Consider the following 25,977-nt stretch of genomic DNA (forward strand, 5'->3'; position numbering starts at 1 on the left):
TGAGGTACAGAAAAATTGTTACCCCAAACAAGCCTATATAATTTAGGCAGAGTATCAAAACTCATTATCAAAAGCATAGTATGCCTTAGTCTGAAGAATTTCAGCACTAAAAGCAAAACCAAAACCCCAAAACCTTATAATCCATAAGCCAGTTAACCTATAATAAATCTCTCATATCTTTTCAATGCTTCAAAAATACTCCTTGTTCTGGGGAGCCTAGGTGGCTCAGTTGTTAAGCGTCTGCCTTCGGCTCAGGTCATGATCCCAGGGTTCTGGGATCGACCCCTGCATTGGGCTCCCAGCTCCGCAGGAAGCCTGCTTCTCTCTCTCCCACTCTCTCTGCTTGTGTTCCCTCTCTAGCTGTGTTTCTCTCTGTCAAATAAATAAATAAAAACCTTTAAAAAAAATAAAAATAAAAATACTCCTTGTCCTTAGATAGCATAAGTTTTTGATGGCTCTTCTTTATTCTACATAATGCTGGCAAAGGAAATTTGAGATAGCAGATGAAAAGGAAAATAACAGAAAAGAAGTTTAAGAAGTTGCAAACTTGACAGAAACTATAATTCAAGCCTGGAGGTAGTTACAAATAGACTTATTTGATATAGACACACTGCTAAAGATTCTACAAAATAATTAGGCTTGCAAAAATCATAGTTAACACATGACAGTAGCACTGATTCTTTCCACATTAATGCAAATTTCTCTTATTAACCCTTACCCTTTCTGCATTTTCCAAAGGAAAATAGTGCATATGTTAAATGTTTTTAAATTTCAGAACATAAAAGTAAGGGCATTTAAGGAACTATGGAAAATACAAATCAGTTTATTAAAGAATTTTTAATCATTCACAATTTCCTATCCAGAGATTTTGTTCTATTTCATTCTAGACTTTTATACACATTTGAAAATCCATGACTGAAGGTCATGGGTATGTGCACACATGCACACACACGTTTAAATATAGAAGATATATAGCAATGATGTCTCCAATAGCAAAAATGTGGAAACTAAAATATCTGCCAGCTGGTGAATGGACTAACAAGCTGAGGGGAATTCATGCAATGGAATGCCAGAGCAGCAGGAAAACAAAAAGAAGTACAATAACTTGCATCAGCAAGAATGAATCTCATAAACAATGCTCAGCAAAAAAAAAAAGCAAGTCACAGAATACATATAGCATGATTCCACTAGTAAAGTTCAGAAACTTACAAAACTAAATATTCTGTTGGGATATATACAAACTATAAAGGAAAATTAGGTAATGAGTAACAAAACTCAGAATGATGGCTACATTTAAATGTGAGGGAGAATAATCAGCCCACAGGCCCCTCAGAGGCCCCCAAACTAGATCACAATTTATTACTCTTACTTAAACTGTGTATACACATAATATATACTCTTTTGTATGTGATATTCCATAAAAACTTATACTCAATAAGACCAATTTAACTCCAGAAGAAAACCATGCCAACTATCTATACTAATCAATCTAGTCATTCACATTAACCATGAACAGCCATGAATTACATGACATTTACAGAAAAAAAATGGACCAAGATGAACCACTGGAAGAACTTGCCCCAAAGGAAATATGAGATATTTCAGGAATTAGAAGACAACTTTTAAAATATTCTAATCAGCAAACTAAGATTCAAGAGGCTATCATGTCCATAAAAATCAAGAATAAACTGCTGTTAAAAGAGAATTTTAAAAAAGAAAAAGAGAGAGAAAACACAAAACACTTTAAAAACAAGACCCATGGAAGGAAAGAAACAATAAAACAAAATCCCTCTGAGCTGTAGAAAGACAGCCAATAAAGACAGATTGAAAGAAGTCTACCAAGTACCAAGTAGGATGAAAGAGAAGACACGTACCTAGACACATCCTAATGAAATTTCACAACTCCAAGGACAAAAAGCAAATCCAAAAAGCCTCCACAGTATAAAAATAGGTTACATTCAAAGAAATGACAATCAAAGGGAGATAAAGACATTTCTGAAAGGCAAGGACAAAGTTTAACACTCATGCACCCCATATTAAAAATTACTCCAATTTTTTTTAAAAGACAAGAAATACGTCAACTTAAAGTATGAGAAACAATAGCATCTGAGTAAGACCTAGATGGAACATAGAAAGTGAAAAGAAAAGAGGACTCGGGCGCCTGGGTGGCTCAGTTGGTTGAGCAACTGCCTTCGGCTCAGGTCATGATCCTGGAGTCCCAGGATCGAGTCCCGCATCGGGTTCCCTGCTCAGCGGGGAGTCTGCTTCTCCCTCTGACCCTCCCTCCTCTCATGCTCTCTGTCTCTCATTCTCTCTGTCTCAAATAAAGAAAAGAAAAGAAAAGAAAAGAAAAGAAAAGAAAAAAGAAAAGAAAAGAAAAGAAAAGAGGACTCAGTAGATACTGTTGTTTGCACCATTCTCGTTGAGGCAGGAATCTGATGATAAAGCATCCTATTTCCTTCTCCACATGCCCAAAGTACTTCTAGGTTCTAAAGTAATTTTTATTTAGTAATGATATTGCAAAAGTGGTATTTGTGGAGTATAAACATTTAGGCTTAATTTGTACACGTAATAGCACAAAGACTACTTCTTGTTACGCAAAACTATAAATATTTACTTTGACAATATAAGAACAACAGTATAACTGAAAAAGCTCAGGAGGAAGAGTACTAGAAATGGGTGAATTTCTCATTGTAAGTTGACTTACCATATTACTGAAAGTTACACTGTTAACTACCAGAACTTATAGAAAGTGATTTCATTTGGGAAGCAGGACTGGGAGAGGAGGAGGAAGGGGGCTATTTTTCCATTTCACAGAGTTTTTCAACAATGTTCCCATGCCTTTTTTTTTTTTTTATTGGGGGGGTGAAGCATAGCATTCTTACAGGTATTCTCACAACTTCTTCCACCTCAATATCCTTTAAATAATCTTTCTTCCTGCTTCATACACATACACACAAAAACAGTGACACGGGAATATATCAACAATACGGGACAGTCTGAATTGCTAAGTCAAGGCCGATGGCATAGTGTTCCTCAAGCCCACCCCTCCTCAGAACACATTCCCATCTTTACAGCCTACCTTCTGCTTTCCTCTGGACCCCAGGGGGCCACTGACATTCGCACTAATGGCTTACAGAACATCTTAATCTCATAGTTCTACACAAACATCACGGAACCGTGTCCACGCCCAAATCCATACTGACCACACTGGCTCTGGCCTCTCAGGTTCTGGCGCTGCTTTCGTTGTTTCATTAATTCTTCTCACACTTCCCTTCAGCTGCTGCTCCATTTCTTCTTTTTTTTTTTTTAAAGATTTTATTTATTTGACAGAGAGAGAGACACAGCGAGAGAGGGAACACAAGCAGGGGGAGTGGGAGAGGGAGAAGCAGGCTTCCCACGGAGCAGGGAGCCCGATGTGGGGCTCGATCCCAGGACCCTGGGATCATGACCTGAGCCGAAGGCAGACGCTTAACGACTGAGCCACCCAGGCGCCCCTCCAATTCTTTTCACATTTCTCCAAACTCCAAGCTTCCATCTTTCTGAACAATCTTTTCCCACTAATCCCACACCAATTTCCCCTCCCCATTTTTTCAGCCAAACCCCTCCTATAGTCTCAGAGGGAGAGGTGCCCCTCTCTCCACTCCAGCGGGACCACAGCCCCACCATCCTGCTCTCAAGCTCACCTTCTTCTACCCTCAAGGGATCCAGTTTGCACCCAAACCTCCCTAGCCAACTCCATCTTTTCTTAACCTCCCCAGGCCTAAAAAGATTTCTCAGGACGCTCTATTATTAAAAAATAACAACAAAGTAAAATAAGTCCTCCTTTGAATCTGCCCTTGTTCTTTCAATCCTTTTTCCCAATTTCAAAATGAGAAGCCCACACTCATAGTTTCTATGTCCTCATCACTTTTCAATCTAGCCTCTGATTCAGCCACAGGACCGGAACTGACTAATCCAATCATCTGTGTTCCTTCATCTAATCCTAACCTCTCCAAAGCTTTCACACTGCTGAGTCTTTACCTCCATACCAGCATGGCACCACATACCCCAGTCCATCTCCTACTCTGTCATCATTCCTGGCACTTTGGATGACTCTTCTTTCTCCTCTAGTTTCCTAAATACAGGCAGCCTTCCCCATTAGCTCCATTTTTCACTTTCCCTTTCAAAGATCTGTTTCACCCTGATAAACCTCATGAAGATGATGCCCAAATCCTTCAACTGCTCCAGGATATAAGTCACCATTTCTCCCATCCAAGTACTAACCAGGCCCGACCCTGTTCAGCTTCTGAGATCAGACGAGATAAGTCACCATTTCTAACTATCTATTGACTAGTCTACCTGAATGTCCTGACGATGCCACACATTCCATCTTTTCCAAAATTATATTCACCACCTTCTCTCCAAACCAGCCCCTCAGGAGTCTCTATATACAACACCATCATTCCCTTGGTTTCCCAAACCAAAATCTGGGCCATCTTTGACTCTGCTGCTACCTATTTCCTCGCACCTCACCATCTTTCTTCTCCTCAATGTTTTACAATAAGAAAAGATGAATAAGACAAGGCTTCCAGCCTGGGGAAGGACAGAAAGAAATGGAAGCAAACAATCCTAAAGTAATCTGATAAGCATTACACAAGAAAAATGCACAGGATGCTGAGGTTGTGGGGGAGGGAAGGGCAAAGGGGAGAGGAGATGGCAGTAAAAGAGGAACTCAATATTCTGTAAATTCTAAGAGTCAGAACTAAAGTCCTGTCCCCAATCCTCACTAGGCCAAAACAAAAACAGTATACATCCTGAATAACTGTGTGCCTTGCTTAAAGAAAACTCAACATGTAAGTTTTGACTGAATACAAATTAGGCAATGATTCTCACTACCTACATGGGTTTTCTTCAAATAATAACTGTACTGATAAATTTAAAATAGGATTTCCTTTTCATTTATTTTCATAAACATACAGGTGGTCACAGGAATTAAAAGCTACATTCACTCATCTAGCCACTTCATCTCCCAGAGGCTAGGGGAGGTTAAATGACTGGCCCAAGGTCACAGAGCTTGTAAATAGCAGAAATGGAACCTGAACCCAGTGATCTTTTCCATGTTACTTCACTCACTGCCTCTGATGTCTCTTGCTTCAACATGCTTTCCCAGTTGATTCCTATGAAAGCCAACAGAAATGAGAATCTGGAAATGAGAATCTGGAAAAAAGGTCCAGGCGTCAGATGTCTTTCAAAAGACTTGAATGTGGTCTCTTACACACACACACACACACACACACACACACACACACACAATATAAATTCAGGAAAATACGGATCTGGCTACAACTTAGTAGTTTATAATAATGAGAAATGGGTCCTCAGCTTGTTGATGCCAAATTGACTAGATGAGTCTCTCGTTCCCTAGGTTCTCCCCAAAATGCTGATGAAGTTTTTTCTTCCCCCAAATAAAGGCCTAACTGGAGTTCTAACTATTCAACTAATAGCTAAAAAGCTTAGAATGTGGGGGAGTGAGGTGGAGGCACACAGGGTTTCCCCCATCCCCCATCAAATGCTGGATGGCATAGAAAAAAGGAATTCTAAGTACTGAGCTAATTGTAATACCAAATCCCAATTAGCATAGTTTAGTCAACCTGATTTCACCTTCTGTCAAAGAAAAGGAAAAAAAGTTACTTCTCTCCACCTCCAAAAAGTGACAGGTGCTTTTCACATTATGAATTTGTTTTCCCTGATAGGGCAGTTAAGTAAGTGATTACAATTGGCAACTTGCTCTAAGCAAAACCCCCTTTACTCTTAGAATCTGATCCCTTTCTGAAAGATCCTGTGCTCACTTTACAGGGAACGTGTTTTAGCATGTGAAAAATGCAAAAGCAGAAGCAGCCAGAGCTCAAGGCCAACTCCAGCCTGCCTTGTATAGCTTCACTGTCAGAGATCGATTTGTAATTATGGCTCATAAGGTTAATAGCAGCAGAAAAAAAAAATCAGCTTGTTTGGGTTATTTAAATTCAACTTAAGTCTAGAAGACCATAAAACCCATTCTTACTACCATATTTTCCCAGTCAGAAAATTCCTGAGAAATATGGAGTCTTGAACTTGATTAGGCCAGAGAGAGAGATTTCTGAACAAGTGAGAAATTACTAAACAACTGTTAATTAAAACAAAATGGACACTTTAATAGACTTTGATTCTAGATAAAACCTGATGAGGTAAACAAATATGGCCATGTCTTACTCCTTATGACTCACTGAGACACTGTCACATCCTCTTTCTCACTACTACCTCTGCTTCTAAACAGACAAATCATTTTAGATAACAGGTTGTCAAAGTTGGGAAAGAAATTTCCTGTGAAATGAATCAGAAAGAAATCACTGGAAAACCAGCCTGGTCAGAATCGGAGGACTTGCTAACAAAGCTTCTCAACTTCACTCAAGGCTCAAATTTCTGTTCATTTTACCTCAAATAGGAAAAAGTGAGCCTCCTGCACTGCCTTTCCTCCCGACTTCCCTGAGAGTCCAAGGACAATCTCCTGCCGGTTGTGGGTCGCAATGAAATGGGTTCTCACTGGTATGTGTATTCCCTTCTCTCAGCTCACAGCCACTCCCTACATTTCCGTCTGAGACTGGAGACCTCTTGTCTCACCTCCTCTTACTCATGCTCCCTGGCACATCCTTACCTCATCTACCCTTTATGTGTGTCTACAATTATATATCCAGAACTTTCCAAATAAGCATAGCTGCTTAAGTGGGAGTGGCTTTTTCGTAGGACTTCACAAAGCATTTTCCAAGGATATATAAATGATACTCATTTTTACTTTATTTTTAACTCAGAGAATACTCGTAAGACCATCAGGAGAGAACTCGCCCAACTTCCTCCTCCACCACCTATAAATATCTGCCCCTGTTCCCATTCTTTCTTCCTTTCCTTCTGTTTCAGCAGGAGTCACTTCTGGTATCCTGGCTAATCACTCAAGCAGTGCTTGGAATCTCACTTTCCTGACTCATGGGGACCATGCTCCATCATGTCCTTTCTACTCTATACCTTCAACCTCTCCTCTTCAAGACCTCTTACCCTTCACCTCACAAATGAGCAGGCTCAAGTCTCTCCCCTCTTAACATAATTCATTAATACAGCCATCAAACATTTATTGACCACCTACTATGTGCCAGGAGCTCTTTTCTACCTGGCATAAAGTGGTGAATAAAAGGAAGTTCCACTCCTCATGCAACTTACTTTTTTTTTTTTCTTTTAAGATTTATTTATTTGAGAGAGAAAGAGAGAGAGAGGAGGGGCAGAGGGAGAGAATCTTCAAGCAGACTCCCCGCTGAGCATGGAGCCCAATGCAGGGCTTGATCTCACAACCCATGAGATCATGACCTGAGCCGAAACCAAAAGAGTCAGACGCTTAACTGACTGAGCCACCAGGCGCCCTTGCAACTTGCTCTCTAGTGGGGAGAGAAAGAAAGAAGAGAGAAACATATAAGCATCCTAGCTACTATTCTTTCTCTCCTTCACTTCACACGGTTTGGCTTGAAAGAGCAAGGTACACTGCCTGCCTCTACTTCCGCTTTCTCTTCCATCTTGGATTCCTTACCACACTATTCCCAACAGGTTTGCAGTCCCCTGCCCCAACACAATTAAAACAGCACAAGCAAAGGTCACCACCAATGATCTCCTCTACTTGCAAATCTCAATGGCATTTCTCAGTCTGCTCTTGGTTACACTGTCCGCAGCAACAGGCACTTCCTGCAATTCCCTGTTGCTCTGCTCTTCTCCCTCTTTGGCCATGCATACCTACCTCTCTGACCGCTTTTTCTCAGGTTCCTTTTCTTCAGCTTTCCCCTTACATGGTGGTGCTTCCAGAGCTCTGTATTTAGTCTCTTCTCATTCAGTGTGCTCCCTTTGGACCATCATGCCCATGGCTTCATGATCAGTGATGACCACTCAGGAATACTGAATGGGTGTTATCTTTAGGACAGGCCCTTCTAAAGAGTTACACGCACATAGCCAACTGCCTGCTTTGGATCTCCGCCTGCATGGCCCAAAGACCTCTCCAATTCAATAATACTGCATTTATCTCTTCCCATTTATCTCTTTGTTCTTCTTCCTCTCTTCCCTGTATTAGGAAATCATGCCATCTTCCTCTCAAGATGCTAAGCCAGAAACCCTAGAGTCAACCTCAGTTCTTCTATCATATCATATGCCCTCCTCTTACACACTAGTCCCATCAATTCTGCCCCCTACTTGTCTTTGCAGGTTTTCATTTCCTCTGCCCATGTTAGCATTCCTTAGGGTTCTGGCTGAAATACTCCTCTCTGTTTCCTGGGTGAACTCATCTATTCTCATGGCTTTAACTATCATCCTATTTTAGATAAAGCTGGAAGCCAAATTTGGGTTCATATACCCAATTCAGATACTCTTCACTAATCACAACTTCTGTATGGATGGAAGCTTTGGGAGTATAAAATTATAGCAGCACAGTGGCATAAAAGACTTAGAGGCCTTACCAGGTGCCAGGCACTGCTGTAGTCATTATACTTGTATATATTAACTGATTTTGTTCTCACATAAATCCTATAAAGTAGACGCTATTCTTATCCACATTTTACAGGTAAAGAAACTGAGACAATTGCAACTGACTACAAGGGGGACAAAAAGTAGGAATGAAACCCCACCTCTAATGAATAACTCTTTTTTGAACAGTTGTAAGGAAAAGTTAGAAGGTGATCAAATCAAATTCTGGATTCTGAAAAATTTACTTCTGATAATGATAATCATCTGTTAGTTAATAATAATCACCTTAGTCATGTTTTAAGCTGATAATCATGTTAATTACGTTTCTTTCGCTCTTTACTGAAATAGGATAATCTTAATTATTAAGACGTTTCACAAGTCTATTTCTCAACCATGAAGATAAACTAGAAGCTCATGAGAGAATAATGGAATATTTGACATTTTACTGTATTTATGCCATGTGCAAAATTAAAATAAATTTAGTATTTGAACAATATCTTGGGCATAGATATTCAAATAGGCACCTGAGAGAAAATTGGTAGGACCTAAGATAAAAGTGTTGTTGTGTATGTACAGCTGGACATACTACGGGTGGCCCATGAATGTCCTTGGAAGTCTAGTTGGCATATACTAGGTTAAACTGACCAAAGGCCTGACCTAGTTCAACAAACCTAATACTTACCACACGGCTAAATATTTCACTTCCCTGGTTTTCCAACATTTTTTAAAAAATTTTTTTATTTGAAAGACAGAGAGGGAGAAAGCAAGAGGAAGGACAGAGGGAGAAGCAGATTCCCTGATGAACAGAGAAGCCTGATGTGGGGCTTGATCCCAGGACCCTGAGATCATGACCTGAGCTGAAGGCAGACGCTTAACCAACTGAGCCACCCAGACGCCCTGGTCTTCCAAAATTTTGCAAAAGACATGTGGCCAAGATAAGATGTTGGAAAACCAGGCATACAAAATATTTAGTTTTTCCCAAGCAGTTAAACCAAAATGAAGGTTGCCAACAATAACTGTTCTACAGAAAAACCCACCCAATTAGCTTACACCCCAGATCAGATCCTGTGGGTAATACATTTGGTAAAGGTAAAAGGGGAATCAACTTTCCATGAGCAGAATACAATGAAAGAGAAGGGGTGTATGCCCCCCAATGCAGGGGGCAGAGCCCCTCAGGGGTGTGCTCCACTCTCATCAAGCACTGTATACTAGGTACGGCACTATCTCTCCTGTTAGGTAGCTGCAATAATAAATATCAGCCAAACTGAATGAGCAACGTAGTCAGCTGGGCTGATGAAATGGAAAGTTGTCACACATCATCCAACTATAAAAGTCACATGGAAAATCAGAGGGCACAAATAGGTGAGGGAAACAAAGGAAAAACAAACAAACTTCAGAAACTAACCAATGCCAGGAAACATCCTGAGCCCCTGAGTTCCAGCCCTGACCAGCTCCCACAGGGGCTCCTTTTCCTTCCTGCCAGAGGCCCTGGGGCCAGAGCCCACACTTCTTTACTCTGTAAAGCTGCACCATCTAAGGAATCCTGGTGGAATCTTCTCCTTGTAAAGTCCATCTGTTCCCTGAACAAGTGTCTGCTGAGAGTCTTCTATTCTAGGCTCTGGGCATCCAGCAGGGAAACAGGACAGCAAGGTCTCCGCTCCCACAGAACTAACATTTTACTAGGGGAGAATCAGATAAATAAATACAGGAACAAGATCATATCAAATGGTGGAAAGCATTAATTAAAAAAAAAAATTTTTATTAATTAAAAAATTTTAAAACAGAAAAAGAAAGTAACAAGAGAAGTAAAGGAGAAAAGTGGGAGGAGTTACTCGTTTGAACTTGATCAGGGAAGGCATCTCCGAGAAGGTAACTTTTAAGCTGAGACAGAAAGGAGGCAGAGCTGTTGGCCCAGCACAGATCTTGGAGCGGAGCATTCCAGGCAGAAGCAAAACAAGAAACAAGGAGGTGGGGACAAGTATGGTGAGTTCAAGGGAGAGGAAAAAAGCCTCACTGCCCTTGGGATTTTGTTCAAGTGCCATCTTAGGACGAGGTTGTCCCTGACTACCCTATTTTAAATTGTAACCACTGAGCCAGCCCCAGTAGTGTTCTCTATTCCCCTTCTCGACTGCTCTCCTTTGAAATTTTTACCATCTGACAAGCAATATATATTACTTACTAATTTCTGTCTATTCCTACAGAGTGTAAGCCCCTTAAGGGCAGGGATTTTTGTTACTATAACCACTGCTACATTGCCTGTACCTGAGTAGCACATTGTAGGCCACAATAAATAGCCACTAAATAAATAAAAGGGAAAGGGAACAGAAGGAGGGAGGGAAGAGTGAAAAAAGAACGGAGAGAGGGAGACAAGGAAGAAGTCAGCCAGCGTGGCTGAAGCACAGCAAATGAGAAGAACAAATGAGGGGTCGAGACTGTGCAGGCCTTGGAGAGCACAGAATGGAGTATGAATTTTATTTTAAGACAAAGAGAAGCCATTGAAGGGTCTTAAGGCAAGGAAGCAACATGATCAAATTTGTGGTTTAAAAAGCTCACTGTAGGGGCGCCTGGGTGGCTCAGCTGTTAAGCGTCTGCCTTCGGCTCAGGTCATGATCCCAGGGTCCTGGGATCGAGCCCCACATCGGGCTCCCTGCTCGGCGGGAAGCCTGCTTCTCCCTCTCCCACTCCCCCTGCTTGTGTTCCCTCTCTCGTTATGTCTCTGTCAAATAAATAAATAAAATCTTTTAAATAAATAAATAAATAAATAAAAATAAAAAGCTCACTGTAGGTTCTACATGGAAATCAGTGAGAGAGAAGAAAGCAGGGACACTAGGAAGGAGCTAACAAAGCCGGAGACGAGCAGGTCAGGCAATGATTAGCAATGATCAACAGTGGAGAGAAGCAGATTAAGGATCCTTCTCAAGGGACGCCTGGGTGGCTCAGTCGGTTAAGCGTCTGCCTTCGGCTCAGGTCGTGATCCCAGGGTCCTGGGATCGAGTCCCACATCGGGCTCCCTGCTCCGCGGGGAGCCTGCTTCTCCCTCTGCCTCTCTCTCTCTCTCACTCTCATGAATAAATAAATAAAACATTTAAAAAAAAAAAGGATCCTTCTCAAGGTGGTACCAAAAAAACTACGGATAGACTAGATATGGGGAGTTGGACTGAAGGAAAGAGAGGAATCAAGGATATGTCAGTTTTGTTTTTTTTTTTAAAGATTTTTATTTATTTATTTGAGAGAGAGAGAATGAGAGAGAGCACATGAGAGGGGGGAGGGTCAGAGGGAGAAGCAGACTCCCTGCCGAGCAGGGAGCCCGATGCGGGACTCGATCCAGGGACTCCAGGATCATGACCTGAGCCGAAGGCAGTCACTTAACCAACTGAGCCACCCAGGCGCTCGGATATGTCGGTTTTCAATTCATTGCTTCTCAGCTCCAAATCTACCCTCCATTGCCTGTTCTGTGAAAATTAAGATGGACCCTTTAAATAATTTCCCTTTGCCTGATACCTCAATGTTAAGCTTGGTCTGTAGGGGGTACCGGAAAGACACTGCAAGAGGAATGGTCTTTTCTTTCTGGTTCCAGTGTGCTTCTCTTGGCAGCATAACTAGAAGAACATCAAGAAGTTCGGTATTGCCGATGTCCTACGGAGTCCTAGCCAACTTAAGATCTTTTCTAATTTGAGAATTTAAGAAGGCAAGTGGTCTAATAAGCTCATGAAACTTTCATGTTTTCATAATTATTTTTCCTACATATACAAGGACTTAGGCACTTCATACTGTCCATTCATCTTTATTCAAACACTGTACCATACTGCTTTGAGCATAGTAATTTTAGACTCTGTTTTAACACATGGTAAAGCAAGGACCACCTCATGATTCTGTTTCTAAATTTTCTTGGCTATTCCAAAACATTTACTCTACCACATGCACATTGAGATTTTATCTAACTCCCCACCACCCAGAGAACTCTCCATTGGAGCTGTAATTGATTTCCATATAGACTTCCCATCTGGGAATATGTTATATTTTTCCATTTTTTCAGATCTTGCTTTTACATCCTTAAGACTTTACAATTTTCTTCACATGGATCCTGTGCCTTTCTTTTGATACTTATCCTTAAGTATTTTATATTTTTCAACACTATTATAGTCTTTTTCTCCTCACCAAGGCTGTTCACTCCCATACTTCCCTCTGCCAACATCCCAAAGATACCAAAGAATGCTATTACTTCCCACCCATTCCCATACTACCCTGATCCACAATGTCTGAGTTCTGCTAAAATCTTTTAGACTATTTGTTTTTTTAAAGATTTTATTAATTTATTTGAGAGAGAGAATGAGAGACAGAGAGCACGAGAGGGAAGAGGGCAGAGGGAGAAGCAGACCCCCTGCTGAGCAGGGAGCCCGATGTGGGACTCGATCCTGGGACTCCAGGATCATGACCTGAGCCGAAGGCAGTCACTTAACCAACTGAGCCACCCAGGCGCCCTCTTTTAGACTATTTTATTCAGACAACCAGGTTTTCTGCTGCAATGTCTCTTCTATTTCAAAGATTCTTACTTAGCATTTATATTACACGTTCCCTGTCACTTGCTATATATGCAATTACATATATATTTTATATATATATCATATATATATATATAAAACACATATATACATATGTTTCAAAGTCCAATATCCACCGTTTCCTTTCTTCCTCCTATCTTGGGGTCTCTGTTTTGCAATATCTGTTTGATTAGAGTATACTGCTTAGATTGGAGTCTGTGGGTGATACAATCTTTGAATCTTCACACACTCACACAGAGCTTTCTTTTGCCTAAAGGGTGAATAATATCTAGACTGCATACAGGATTCTTTGGAGCAGAGACCTCTTCTCTAATCGGTAGATGTTTCTTACACCATCATCAAAGTTGCAGTATTGCAAATGACAACAGCCTATTTTGCTGTTGCTGTTTTAACTTTATCCTTCTATCTGGGAGCTTGTAGGACTTTTTTTTTCTTTATCACTGAATGCAGGAATTTTATCAGAATATGCCTACGTTTATGCCACTTCTCATCAGTCTCGCCTGGAACATGGTGAACCCATTCAAATCTGCAGTGTTTTTCCATTTGCAACCTTTTCTCAGCTCAGGGCATTTTTCTTCTATTACTTATTTCTCCTTCTAAAATTTCATTTTTTGAAAAAAGATTTATTTAAGAGACAGAGAGACAGAGCACATGCATGTGGGGGGAGGGGCAGAGGAAAAAGGAGAAAGAGAGAGAAAAGCAGACTCCCCGCTGAGTGTGGAACCTAATGTGGGGCTCGATCTCACGACCCTAAGATCATGACCTGAGCCAAAGCCAAGAGTTGGACGCCCAACTAACCGAGCCACCCAGGCACCCCATCCTTCTAAAATTTTATCATATGCATTTTAGATTTCCTGAATCTAATTTCCAAGTCCTTAATCTTCGTGAGTTCCCACTCTAACTCTTGGTGTTCTTGTTCTAAGCTTTGAAATTGTTATTTTACTTAAACTGAGTTTAAAAAAGAGGGCAGTAGAGATGTACGCAAACTGCCATCTTCCCAGAATCATTTCAAATGGGATTTTTAAACGCTACCTTATCACTCAAGCAGAAAACAGAATGCTTTGGGGGGTCTGGTTGGCTCAGTCAGTTAAGCGTCTGCCTTCAGCTCAGGTCATGATCCCAGAGTCCTGGGATCGAGCCCCATGTCAGACTCCCTGCTCAGTGGGGAGCCTGCTTTTCCCTCTGCTTGTTGCTCCCCCTGCTTATGCACTCTCTTTCTCTCTCTGTCAAATAAACAAATAAATAAAATCTTTAAAAAAAAAAAATGCTTCTATGTGCTTAAAAGACAATTACTTAAATTAATATTTTTAAAATCCAAACAGCTATTTGTTGAGAAGTTACTAGATTGAAAGCTCCTTGAAAGCAGGGAATCTGCCTTCTTCGCATCTCTCACCCTCTCAATAGATCGTGTAAATAAATGTGTTCAATACACCTTTACTGATATACTGATATATTGAGCTTACGAGTTCCAAAAGGTAGAAGACCTTGCCATTACACTCACAAAATGTAAAGTCCAACTAAGGAGGCAAAAATAATGGAAACAAATAATAGTGGTCAGTTAAGTGTTAAACTCTGTTACTGAATACAGTGGTCTAAAAATAGAAGAGATTAATATGAATGAAAGCAGTCAGTTGGTTTCATGATCAAGGGAACATCAGCTGGGCCCTGGAATATGGAGAAATTTTAATAGGAGAAAAGGCAGTCCTGACAAAGAAAATAGTCATTGTAAAGACAGAAAGATAGGAATGGGTCTGTCAGGAAAAAGAGTGAGGAAACCAGTCTTACTATAATAGAAGAGCCTGTCAGAGACTAGTAAGAAAATAAGAATAGACAGGGAGGATGATGACAGGGTCTAGATTCATTCACTGATTGAATAGGTATTGAAAATACACATGCTGAAGGATGCTGCATGCTGTCCTCAAGCAGCTTACAAAAGGAGGTAAGAATAGGTATGTAAATGTTAACTTCCTAAGTTTGAGATCATTTGAAAAATAGATAAAACACAGGGGTAACATGAGAGATCAGAGCTTAGATAACGAACAAATGAGGAAGTTGGTGTTTTTAACAGGAAGTTCATCTTCCAGTACTTCCCTTGGTCCTTGAAGAAAAACAAGCAAAGAACTATGGGAGGAAAATTCAGACTGATGCTTTTTCTACACGTTCAATTTAAGAATGAAAGTTTCTCCAAGCCAGAAAGGAAATCCAATAATGTAAGAATGGCAACTCTTTAAAATTTTAAGAAAGAAAAAAAAACTTTTTGTAATCACATACGGTGACAAAAATTAATACTTATTATGGTGATCATTTTACAATATATACAAACATCAAAGCCTTATGCCGTACACCTGAAACTAATATAATGCTGTATGTCAATTATACCTCACTAAAGAAAAATTGAAGATAGCCTGTTTGCCTCAGTCACAGATTTACTAAACAAGAAACTATCAGAAGCTTCTACCTAGTAATTCCTGCTGGGTTCATTTTTAAAAAGGAGATTCAGGGACAAGACCGATCAACACCATAATGCACGCATGCCTGACCTGAGTTAAAACCCACAAGTTCCAGACTGATGAATAAAACCTGTACGCCTGAAACAAATAACATTATATGTTAAATAAAAAAATAATAATAAATAAATAAATATTTGGTAGACTTAAAACAAAAAAAACCCCACAAGTTCTAGGCTATGAGTAACTTGAAACAACATAATCCAAAGTTCTTAGAAAGAAACAAACAAACCCTACAGGTGCTTTAATTTATCATGAAAGCAACAGTCCTCTAAAAATAAAGATATTAGAGCATTATTCCTTCAAAAACAAGAAATAACTCCAAGAAAAAATCAACTAAAGTATATGTCATTTACAAAAATCCCTACATTAACTTATACATTAACTTTAAACTTAAACATTAAATATCCTAAGCACTAAAAACTCTTTCTGAACCAGAATGTAACCACAATCCTCTCTACAGTCCAGAAGCTCAAGTCCAATGCAACCAAGGATCTTTCAAAGACACCAGACCTGTGGATTTTCATTTAGGACTGTCCTCTGAAGCATCCAAAATATTTTCCTCTTGGGTTTCCCCTTTTCAGCTTCTGATCATCCTCACCTCAATTCAAGGAAGAAAAATTAATTTCACATCTATTCTCTGAGAATAGGACAGAACATTCCCATCCTTTTCCCTCCAGGGAGCCCCACCTCAAAAGCTCCAAAGACAGAAGGTGTAGTCTAAGAAAAGTGGGGACCAGTAGTTAGGATGGAGAAGAATTTTGCAGAAACAACTTGAAACATGATTCAGGGTGACAGAGGCAGATGGCAGTGTGGAAACCCATGGGGTTTGGAGCCAAGCAGACTTGGGTTCCCACCCCAGCACACTGTAGCCTCAGACTGCACGTTCTTTAACAAGTCTCTACAAAATGGAAATCCCACTTATCTTCAGCAGCTGTAAGATGAGAAACACATTTCAAAGACCTGCCTGAGGTCCCACAGTAAGCAGCAAACACAGTAGGGAGTGTGTTTCTCCCTCTCCCTCTGCCTCTCCTTTCCCCCAGCTGGTGCTCGCTGCTCTCTCTCAAACAAATAAATGGAATCTTAAAAAAAAAAAAAAAAAAAAAAAAAAATTCTAAATGACTGTTAAGTCCACTGTTCTGATCCCTTTGCCATTCATTTCAGAATGTAATTGTCACTGGCAGGGAGAAAGGGAAAGATCAGGGTATAGGGCCAGATCTGGCACACACTGCATTCCTCTCCATTTCAGGTGCTTTCTGCTGGCCCAGTTCTCTCATCATGATAATAGGAGCTATTTATTCAGCACCTACTTACTGGCCAGTTAGGGCATATGAAGAGCTAAGCACAGGGCCTGCTACATAATAAGCACTCAATAATAGATAGCTCCTATCTTAACTTCCTAAAGGCTGGCTTCTTACAGGAAATTGAGTGGAACAGAAGTAAACCAGGCAGAAAAGGGGGAAGAATGTGCCAGAATGGGCATTTCTCAGAGAAAGGCAACGTGTACAAAGGCATGGAAGTGAAAAAGCACAGTAGTGCAAGTAGCTAGGCACGGCTAGAGAGGGGAGAAAATCATGGAAGACACAGGAAATGAGGCTACAAAGGCAAGCAGGTCTTGCTACGCAAAGGATGCTTGCATTTTATCCTGTGGATGGGGTAAGCCAATGAATAATTTTAAACAGGGGAGAAGACACGATAGAGAAGGATAGACTGGAGGGAGAAGGGTCTGGGAAGGGACTGGAGGCAGATGGATAAGTTAGGAGACTACTATAATAATCTCAGTGAGAGGTTGATAAGGGCCTGAACAAAGACCAGGGGCGCCTGGGTGGCTCAGTCAGTTAAGCGTCTGTCTTCAGCTCAGGTCATGATCCTGGGGTCCTGGGATTGAGCCCCGCATCCAGCTCCCTGCTCAGTAGGGAGTGTGTTTCTCCCTCTCCCTCTGCCTCTCCTTTCCCCCAGCTGGTGCTCGCTGCTCTCTCTCTCTGAAACAAATAAATGGAATCTTAAAAAAAAAAAAAAAAACAAGAGCCTGGACTAAGACCAAAACAGCATGGATGGAGGGGAGGAAGAAGAATCAACTGGACTTAGTGACTATCAGAAGTTAAGGATGACCCCCAAGTGTTTGACCTGAGTAAGTGGACATTCCGAAGTAGGGTTCTGTGGAGTGGGCTGAAATAAGGAGTATGGTGTTGGACTTAAGTTACCAGTGTCGGGGAACCAATGGGATGTCTGGGGCTGAGGGCTCAGAGTCAGGCCTAATGAAGACACAGACCAGGAAGCCATCTCACAGCCAAGATGGCTAATGCCCTGGGCACGGATGAGATTACTCAGCAAGTTTATGTGAAGTGGGATGAAGGCTAATGACAGCTAGCAGGAACACTTGTATCAGAAGGAAGCCCAAAAAAGCTCAAGAGAGAACATAAGAAGAAAAAGGCGCCAGAAGGAAATGATGCCATAAAAGCTAAGGAAGGAGAGGGTTTTATAAAGATAACTATTCACCATATCCAACGCTGCAGAGAAAGATACTGTATCCAGTGGGTACTTTTCAGTCTGAAATTAGAAGTCACTGATGGCCTTGGAGACGGTTGGTTTGGAGGCTTGATAAGCAGAAGCAATGGACCAAGGAGTGAGCAAAGGAAAGGAAATGTAAACTACACCTTCTAGGATCTGTGAGAGGGAGAGAACGCACGCACACAAGAGCAAGCGGACTCCAACACAAAACTGTGGGAAGCTGCTTTTTTTAAGTTGGGAGAAATTTCAGCATATATATTTATAGGCTGAAGGGAAGGAACCGAGAGCCAAGTGTTAACTGAGAGGCTGAAGATGAGAGAGAGAGACAAAGACAAAAAGACTATGAATGAAGACTATGAATGAATAGATCAATCAATGAAGTAAGACGTCAAGATCACAGAAGAGAAGGAATGGGACTGAGATGGATAAACCACAGAACAGGCAAGGGGATATTTCTTCCTCTGAGAAAAGGAGGAAAGGGAATAGGGTGGGACCTGGTTCAGATAAGGCTCAGAGTGCTGAGGAGGGAAGTGGAGGGAGTTCAGCTTTCCTTACAAGCAAGCTCATAAGAATGGTTCTTAGCTTTGCTTCATAGTCCTCTTTAAGAAAATGATGAAAGGAATAGATTCTGCTCCCTAAAAAGACACATCAGCACTCACACTCAAAATTCTGCACATGATTTCAGAGTTTCCAGGTCCACTGAAGCCAACTCATGAATCCAAAGAAACTGCCTTTCAGAAGTGATCTTGTTTATAGATGAGCATCCACAGGGAAAGCAAACAACCAATTCATTATAAACACAAAGATATGAAAAACTCTCACTTAAAACCTCTAGAGTATGATCAATCACCAAAAGAGATGGGACTATTTGAGGTATACAATAGCACTAACTTAGACTCTAGGGTTAAGAGATATAGGAGACCATCCCTGCTTTTTAGAAAACTTAGAATTTAAAGACAATGAGTGACAAGAGTCCTGGATTTAGCAATGGCTTTAGAAAAAAGCAGTATCTTTAAAAGACAAAAAAGATCAACCTAGAGCTCAAGGGAGACAAAAATCAGACCCTTGGGTCTAAAGATAGAGGACCAGACAAGGCTGGTGGTAAACACAACTCAAAAGAAAAGAGGACGCAAGAAAACTTTTGAAGGAGGAACTGAAAGGATTTGTTCACTAAAGACAAACGGAGGACTAAGAAAAGGAAGAGATAAAAACTATCTGAAGGTTCTAAGCACCCACATGTGCCTTTTCATAACTGGTAGATGCCTGAGTCTCAGAAACTACGCTTAAATTTCAAAGCCATTTACCAGAACCTACTGCCTCGGAAATGTACTCACACCAGATGTCTCTATGAAACAAACCAGCTACTCTGCTCTGCTCTAGTCAACTGCCTGCAGTGACCCAACATGTGTTAAACCAAGGGTAGAGGGTGCCGACAGGAGCAACTGATGGTGCAGTGAGGTCTTTCTTTTAAAAAATACGTGCACAAATTGATTCCATTCATCACTTCATATACAACCATATTCTGCTAAGTAACACGAGATACTAAAAACAGCCAAGTCACCATGCATCCATTCACTATCAGAAACAATAAAGATTACATGCACCAAGCCAATTACTGCAGGCCACACACTACAGTCAGCTCGTTTTCAACCTTACAACTCCAGTGACATTGTCATTCCTTTAACAACTGAAGAAGTTAAAAAGAGGGAGGGTAGACAGTCTGTCCAAGGTCACAGAGCTAAGTGACAGGCCAGGAATGGGACCAAGGCCCACCAGATGCCAAAACCTGTGCTCAAATGGTTACACAACCCTGCCTCATACCAAAATCAAATCCCAAGACAGGGACTTCATGTTTCACTTTACATCAAATTGAAGTGAGCAAAAATTTACTGTACTCCTAGAACAATACAAGAAAGAAATAGTTGGGGAGCTACTTAAAGAAGTTTAAGTATGAATGACCTCTGTAGGAGCTTACATTGAGGTGAAATGAAAAACAATTTAAATAATTAGAAAATGTACTGGTTGGCAAAAACGACATACACTGCAAATGCTGTAAGGTTTGAAGCGAGGGAGCTCATAGCGGTCAGGGTTAGGTTGATTTAAAAAAAGCTGGCACTTGAGCTAACTCTTGAAGAGCAGTGGGGCGGGGGGGGGAGAACCGTAGTAATTATGATACAAATATAGTGCGAGGGCCCTTTTCAGCCAACCATCTGAACTTTCCACCCTGAGGTGCTAATCCTTACACAGGCTAGGAAAGAAAGTAGCCACCAGGGGCCAGGCTAAGAATGAAGAGGTAATGATTTTTTTTTTAAGCCTTTATTTATTTGAGAGAAAGGGAGAGAGTAAGCGGGAGGGAGAGAGAGAGAATACCTGAAGCAGACTCTGCACTGAGCACAAAGCCCGACGCGGGGCTCGATCCCACAACCGCGAGATCATGACCTGAGCAGAAACCAAGAGTCGATGCCTCACCGACTGAGCCACCCAGGAGCCCCTTAATGATTTCTTTCATTCAAAAATCCAGTTCAATGCTACGGGGCTGTCAAACGATACTTTTTCAAAATACACATCAGAACAAGAGTGCCCAAACGAGTGCTATCCTTTACAGTAAGCTGAATCATTCTACCAACAAATTCGTCACTTGTCTTCTGAACTACCCTCAAAACCAGTTTACATCACTCTACTTTTTTGACAGTCACAATGCAAATCAGTTTATAATCACTCTAATTTTTTTCAATCACAACTAGTCTGGACTCTAAAAGAACATCACCGGATTTTCTCTACTTGACTCCAAGTAACCTATAAAATGAAATTCCACCCTCAAATAAAATTTGCCACCCTGAAGATTTTCAAAGGAATGTGCCACAGGCTCTGACCACAATTCCTAAAGATGAGTTCCAACGTAAGATGAGTATGACCCACCAAAAATATATACACGAAAGTTTTAGGGAGAAGATCACTTAGATAATGCCCCATTTTGGTTATTTAAAAATCCACACCCCTGCTTTCCTTCCCACCCCTAGCAACAGGTATGACAACTACTTACCCGTACTTTTCTGATAAATGTATATCCTATGAATTCAAAACCATGTGTTGTATTTGGGGGAAAGTGGACCACTTTCCCACTGTAGATTAAACAGGAGGGACTCGCCAGTTTCCTGGCTCCTTAATTTTACTTGCCCACTTCAGAGACTGTGAAATATGATCTCTAGCCAGCACCTATCCCTTTCCCTCTTCAACTCCCCCACTGCTTCCCCACTCCTCAAGAAGATTTTCCCTTCAACTCCTGGCAAGGAGCCCTCTCTTATCCCTCCACCTTCAAGGTGGGCCCTACCAGCCTTGCAGGGCTGCCAAGATGAGTGATGGAAGAGGAGGAAGGGAGGATGTGATTGTGTTTGTTGTGTTTGTGCTCAGAGAAGTGTTCAAACAAGAAAAGGGAGAATCCCTTCCTGTGTTATTTTGTCTTAAATACCTTCCCAGTTGTCATCTTTGGACACTGAAAGACTTGAGCTCTTCCAACAAGCCACAGAAGTATGGGATTTATGTCCTTCTTTCCTTCACGCTAAGGACTGAACTGCACAAGCTCAATCTCAGCCGTCTCTACCGTGTCTCCACACGGCCCAATCTTATATTTAGAGTTCTCTGCTGTTTCTTTTCCACAACAACGACAAAGCAGATAGCTTCCTCTTTTCTTGGAAGGCAGCCTCTGGACAAAGCTCTACCATGGTCTCCTGTACTGTCTGGTTGGTACTGTCTGTGTGTGATTTCCCTTCTAGACTCAGGGCTCCTTGAAGGCTGACACAGTACCCTGCTCACCTCTGTATCCCCCGCACATAGTAGGCACAAAATAAGTGTCTGTTGAATCAAATAAGTGAATGATAGACTTGAAAGAGACTTCAGAAAGAGAATCAAGGGAACTATTTAGAATTGTGGCAAACAACTGTTACACAGCATTTCCTTAGAGTAAAAGAGAATAACTTGTGCCATAACAAGAAAGATATTTAAATCATCTGATGGTAACAGATGCCATAATTACATGGCAGCTTAGGATAATGGCACTTAGTAGATGAGTGACTTTAGATAAAACACTTAGCCTCTTCACCTTTCTAAGTCGTCCCTTCTGTTAAAACAAACAAACAAACAAAACAAAACAAAGAAGGACAAGAAAAGGTGAGTGATGGTAATAATATCTATCTATTCTACCTAATCACAAAGTTGCAGCGAAGCCCAGATGACATGATGTATAAGATCATTATACAAATACAGTGTATTATATGACAGATTTAAACACGTAAGTCTCATCATTAGTGTTACTTAATATGCATGCACTTGAGTAAAACTCGTGAATAAAGTGACAACAGAGTTTCCTGTCAAACATATAACAACACAATAATATATGTGAATTATGAAAAAAATATGCACCACGGGAATACTTGTAGAAACCTCCTACCTATTCAATTCATCTACAGAAGAGCTCCGGATTACGTGTAACTTCACTTTAAGTGCTTCTCTGCACAGCTGCAGCCTCTTCTTTTTGGTGCAGAAGCAGGAGCTTTCAGGGCCAAGTCCACAGCGACCTGCCTGAAGCACCAGACACAGCCCTGGGCTCTGCAACGCGCTCTGCGGCAAACAGCTCACAGAGGCACAAACCTGCATTTCAGCACAGAGGTGGTGGAGCTATGACCAAAGCCTGCAGCCGAAAATGCAGACAAGCGCAAAGAAATTTCTTTAACAGCACACAGCTCAGACTATCACTATAATTAGGACCAACTACGGCCTGCATGAAAAAAAAAAATGAATAAAATCAAAGAATGAGTACACCAAAGCCAGCAACCCATGATAAACACAAAGTTAGAAGTACATTTTTTTTGAAAGGAAAAAAAGTACTTCTGTCAACAGAGCAGCAGCTGTAGAGAAAATGTACAATAAACAAACAAACAAGCAAAGATTCATTCAAAATATACTACAGACATCACAAGTAACACCACTCCGGAGATCTGGGGGTTAGTGGGTTGTTTTAACTTCACTTGAATTCCTAAAAACGTCTACCTAATTTCTCCAGTCAAGCATCCTCCATACTTTATTTTTTTAAAGATTTTATTTATTTATTTGACAGAGAGAGACATAGCGAGAGAGGGAGCACAAGCAGGGGGAGTGGGAGAGGGAGGAGCAGGCTTCCCGCTGAGCAGAGAGCCCGATGCGGGGCTCGATCCCAGGACCCCAGGATCATGACCTGAGCCCAAGGCAGAGCCACCCAGGCGCCCCCTCCGTACTTTATTTTTAAGCAAGAGAAAAAAGACAGATGGCCCAGATGCTGACACTGCAGGCCCAAGATTTTTCAACTGTTATTTCTTCCAGTTGTCCGTTGCTAAAAGAGATGAAATACAGGACAACACAGCATGAATCTATAAGAAACTAATTCAAACTAAGTATATGTCACCCAAAGCAATCCTGCATGCGAAAGCAAAGCATACATTTGTCCTTAACGATGCTGAAGGCTTGACATCCACAGTTTGTAGGAGTTTCACACCTTTCTAAAGGAGAGAAAGGTGAGCTAATCAGTGTGAGTCCTAGAAAGAGTTCCTCAGAATCATTTCTAGAAACACTCAGAGAAGTAAACAATAATCAGTTGGAAGCCGATATACCAAGAATAAGGAGCTTCCAGGATTTCCCTCTGTGCAAAAGCAATCAACTCCTATTTTTAATCTCATTCTGACACAAACATCCAGCCAAACCTCTCTCTTGCTGGCTAATCAAATATAGCTGATTTGTTACTATAAACTGTTTTAAAAGTCAGATGTGAATGGAAGTCATTACAGATTTAATGACAATGTTTTAGTATAGGAGAAGAATGAGGTTATCTTGAGAGGCAGGACCCATGATAATACTCTAAATACCTCACAGAAACCAACTCACCCACCACCGCGGATTCTGGGGATGGGCCAAAAAATAACTTCCCAACTGATTAATTGAAAAATAATATGTTGGTAATTAAGTGCAAATGGAAACAGCACCTCCCTATACATTGGGAAAACCTAACAGGGTTATTAAAAATAATTATTTCCTTGCATGCCCAACAGGATTTATAACACTCAAATCTACTTCTGGTTTTTCATTGTAAAGGATTAACGGGGGGATGGGGAGAGAATGCCTCCATAAGTAAACAAAAAGTCTGAACTCTCCTGGGAACTTGTCACATTCTTCTCTTCCAATCAACAATATTTAATCCACTTTAAAAATGCTGGCAAAGAGGGCCTTTGGCAAGGAACTCGGTAAAAATATGCAACTCTGGGGACACCGCCACAATACTGACATCAAGCTTGTAGAAAATGCTGCTTTTGTCTCAGAGTCAGCCCCTGATAAAAACAGGAACTTTATGGAGAACTGATCACAACTGCACAAGAAGCCTGATCACATGCTCACAACAGAGCAACGTTTCTCTCATTGTTGTCCAAGGGACTTCTCTAATAGCGGAGGCTTGATTTATTCCATTTTTTTAATTCTCAAATCCAACCCTCCTTGTACCAATCCTGTCAAAGAGGATGCCGGCCAGGATTTGCATGTAACCGGTGGCCACCCTCCTCTGTTGAAAGACTCCAAAAGGTGATCAGATGCGGAAAATTCACCCCCAACACAGGCACCAGGAAAAAGCCCTTATGACAAAGGTGATCTGAAAGCAGCACAGTGTGTGTCTCTCCGGGTTAATGCCACTGCTTCTAATGTCCCTAGGACCCTCAATGGCCCACCCTGCTTCTCCCTCACTCCTGTCACTGGGGAGGCATCTTGTATTGTTACAGAAGGAGGAAGAAGAAATGCTGCGGATTTCCCATGTATCTTTCTCTTTTTCGGAAGGGGGGAGGGGAGCTGAAACAGGCGCGGGGCCCTCCCCTCGAAAAGGGCAGAGGAGGCCAGGAGAAAGCTGTCAGCCGCCCTGCTCGCAGCCTCAGCCCCCGCCCCCCACCGTGCCCAGACGCCCGGGCAGGAGCGCGAGGGCGCAGCTTTGTCTCGGGTTTTGAGGGGCAGGGAGTGCAGAAACTCCCCCAAGCAAGCCCCTGCTTAACCCCTTCCCAGAGAACACAACGAACGCCACGGGAAACCCACTTCGTGGGGTGCGGGAGCAGGGAGCCGACCCTTCAGAGCACGGGCCAGATTTCCGGCACCCTCCTCCCGTCTCGCCCGCACGGCCAGCAGGGCGCGCGGCGGGGACCTGCTCTCCCTGTCGCCGCGACCCGCAGCGGCGCCCGGGCGCTCGCTCCCCCGCCCGCCTCCTACCCTCCGAGAGCTCCAGCTCCAGCTCCGCCAGCTGCGCCCGCACTTCGGGCGGCAGCGCCGCCACCGCGGCCGGCGCGGGCTCCAGGCCTCGCTCCGCCATCCGGGCTCCGCCAGCCACACTCCGGAAGACACGAGAGGGGGCCGAAGGAGGGACGGACTGACGCGGGCCCACACCCCGGCTACAGGATCCGGCTCCGGCCGCCGAGCGCCGCCGCTGCCGCCGCCGCCGCCGCCATGAGCGAAAGTCACGTGAGCACGGCGGCCCCGCCCCCGGGCCGCGGACGCCCCGCCTCCGCGGCCAAGTCAGCCTGAGGACTCGCGAGCTTACGGCGCCCTCTACTGGGCATCTCCTGAGACGACGAGCCCAACCCCGCCGCCCCGAGCTCTCCTAAGCGAAACGAGCTCGAGGTGTTGACGGCTTGGACACACGTAGCGGGTACCTCTTACGAGCTCCCGGGAGCGAGGAGTTTTCAGGGGAGCCAAGCCTCACTTTTTCCGGTTCTCTTAGTGTGTTTGCCTTTGTCTTCTCCCCTCCTCCATTTTCCCAGAATTGACATCTATCCATTTATGAGGATCTGAACTCAGGCCCCCCCTTTTTTTTTTTAAGGTTTTATTTA

At 42.2% G+C, this 25,977-nt stretch overlaps 1 protein-coding gene across 4 annotated transcripts in view; it reads right to left on the minus strand.

Annotated features, from left to right (window-relative positions):
• Positions 1–25,595, minus strand: part of DIP2B (disco interacting protein 2 homolog B) — a 222,023-nt gene extending 196,428 nt beyond the window's left edge. For 3 of the 4 annotated variants that reach the window (XM_045873455.3, XM_064591249.1, XM_045873454.3), the window contains exon 1: positions 25,361–25,594. In XM_045873455.3, the coding sequence (XP_045729411.1) occupies positions 25,361–25,460 (100 nt within the window). In that variant the 5' untranslated portion in view covers positions 25,461–25,594. Of the gene's footprint in view, positions 1–25,360 lie in introns of all 4 variants that reach the window. The other variant, XM_064591251.1, reaches the window with a different exon arrangement.
• Positions 25,596–25,977: the final 382 nt, after the last annotated feature.

This window comes from Mirounga angustirostris, unplaced genomic scaffold (assembly GCF_029215605.1).
Source record: "Mirounga angustirostris isolate CCGP_5_RB_7025 unplaced genomic scaffold, mMirAng1.0.hap1 SCAF_5, whole genome shotgun sequence".
Classification (NCBI taxonomy): Eukaryota; Metazoa; Chordata; class Mammalia; order Carnivora; family Phocidae; genus Mirounga; species Mirounga angustirostris.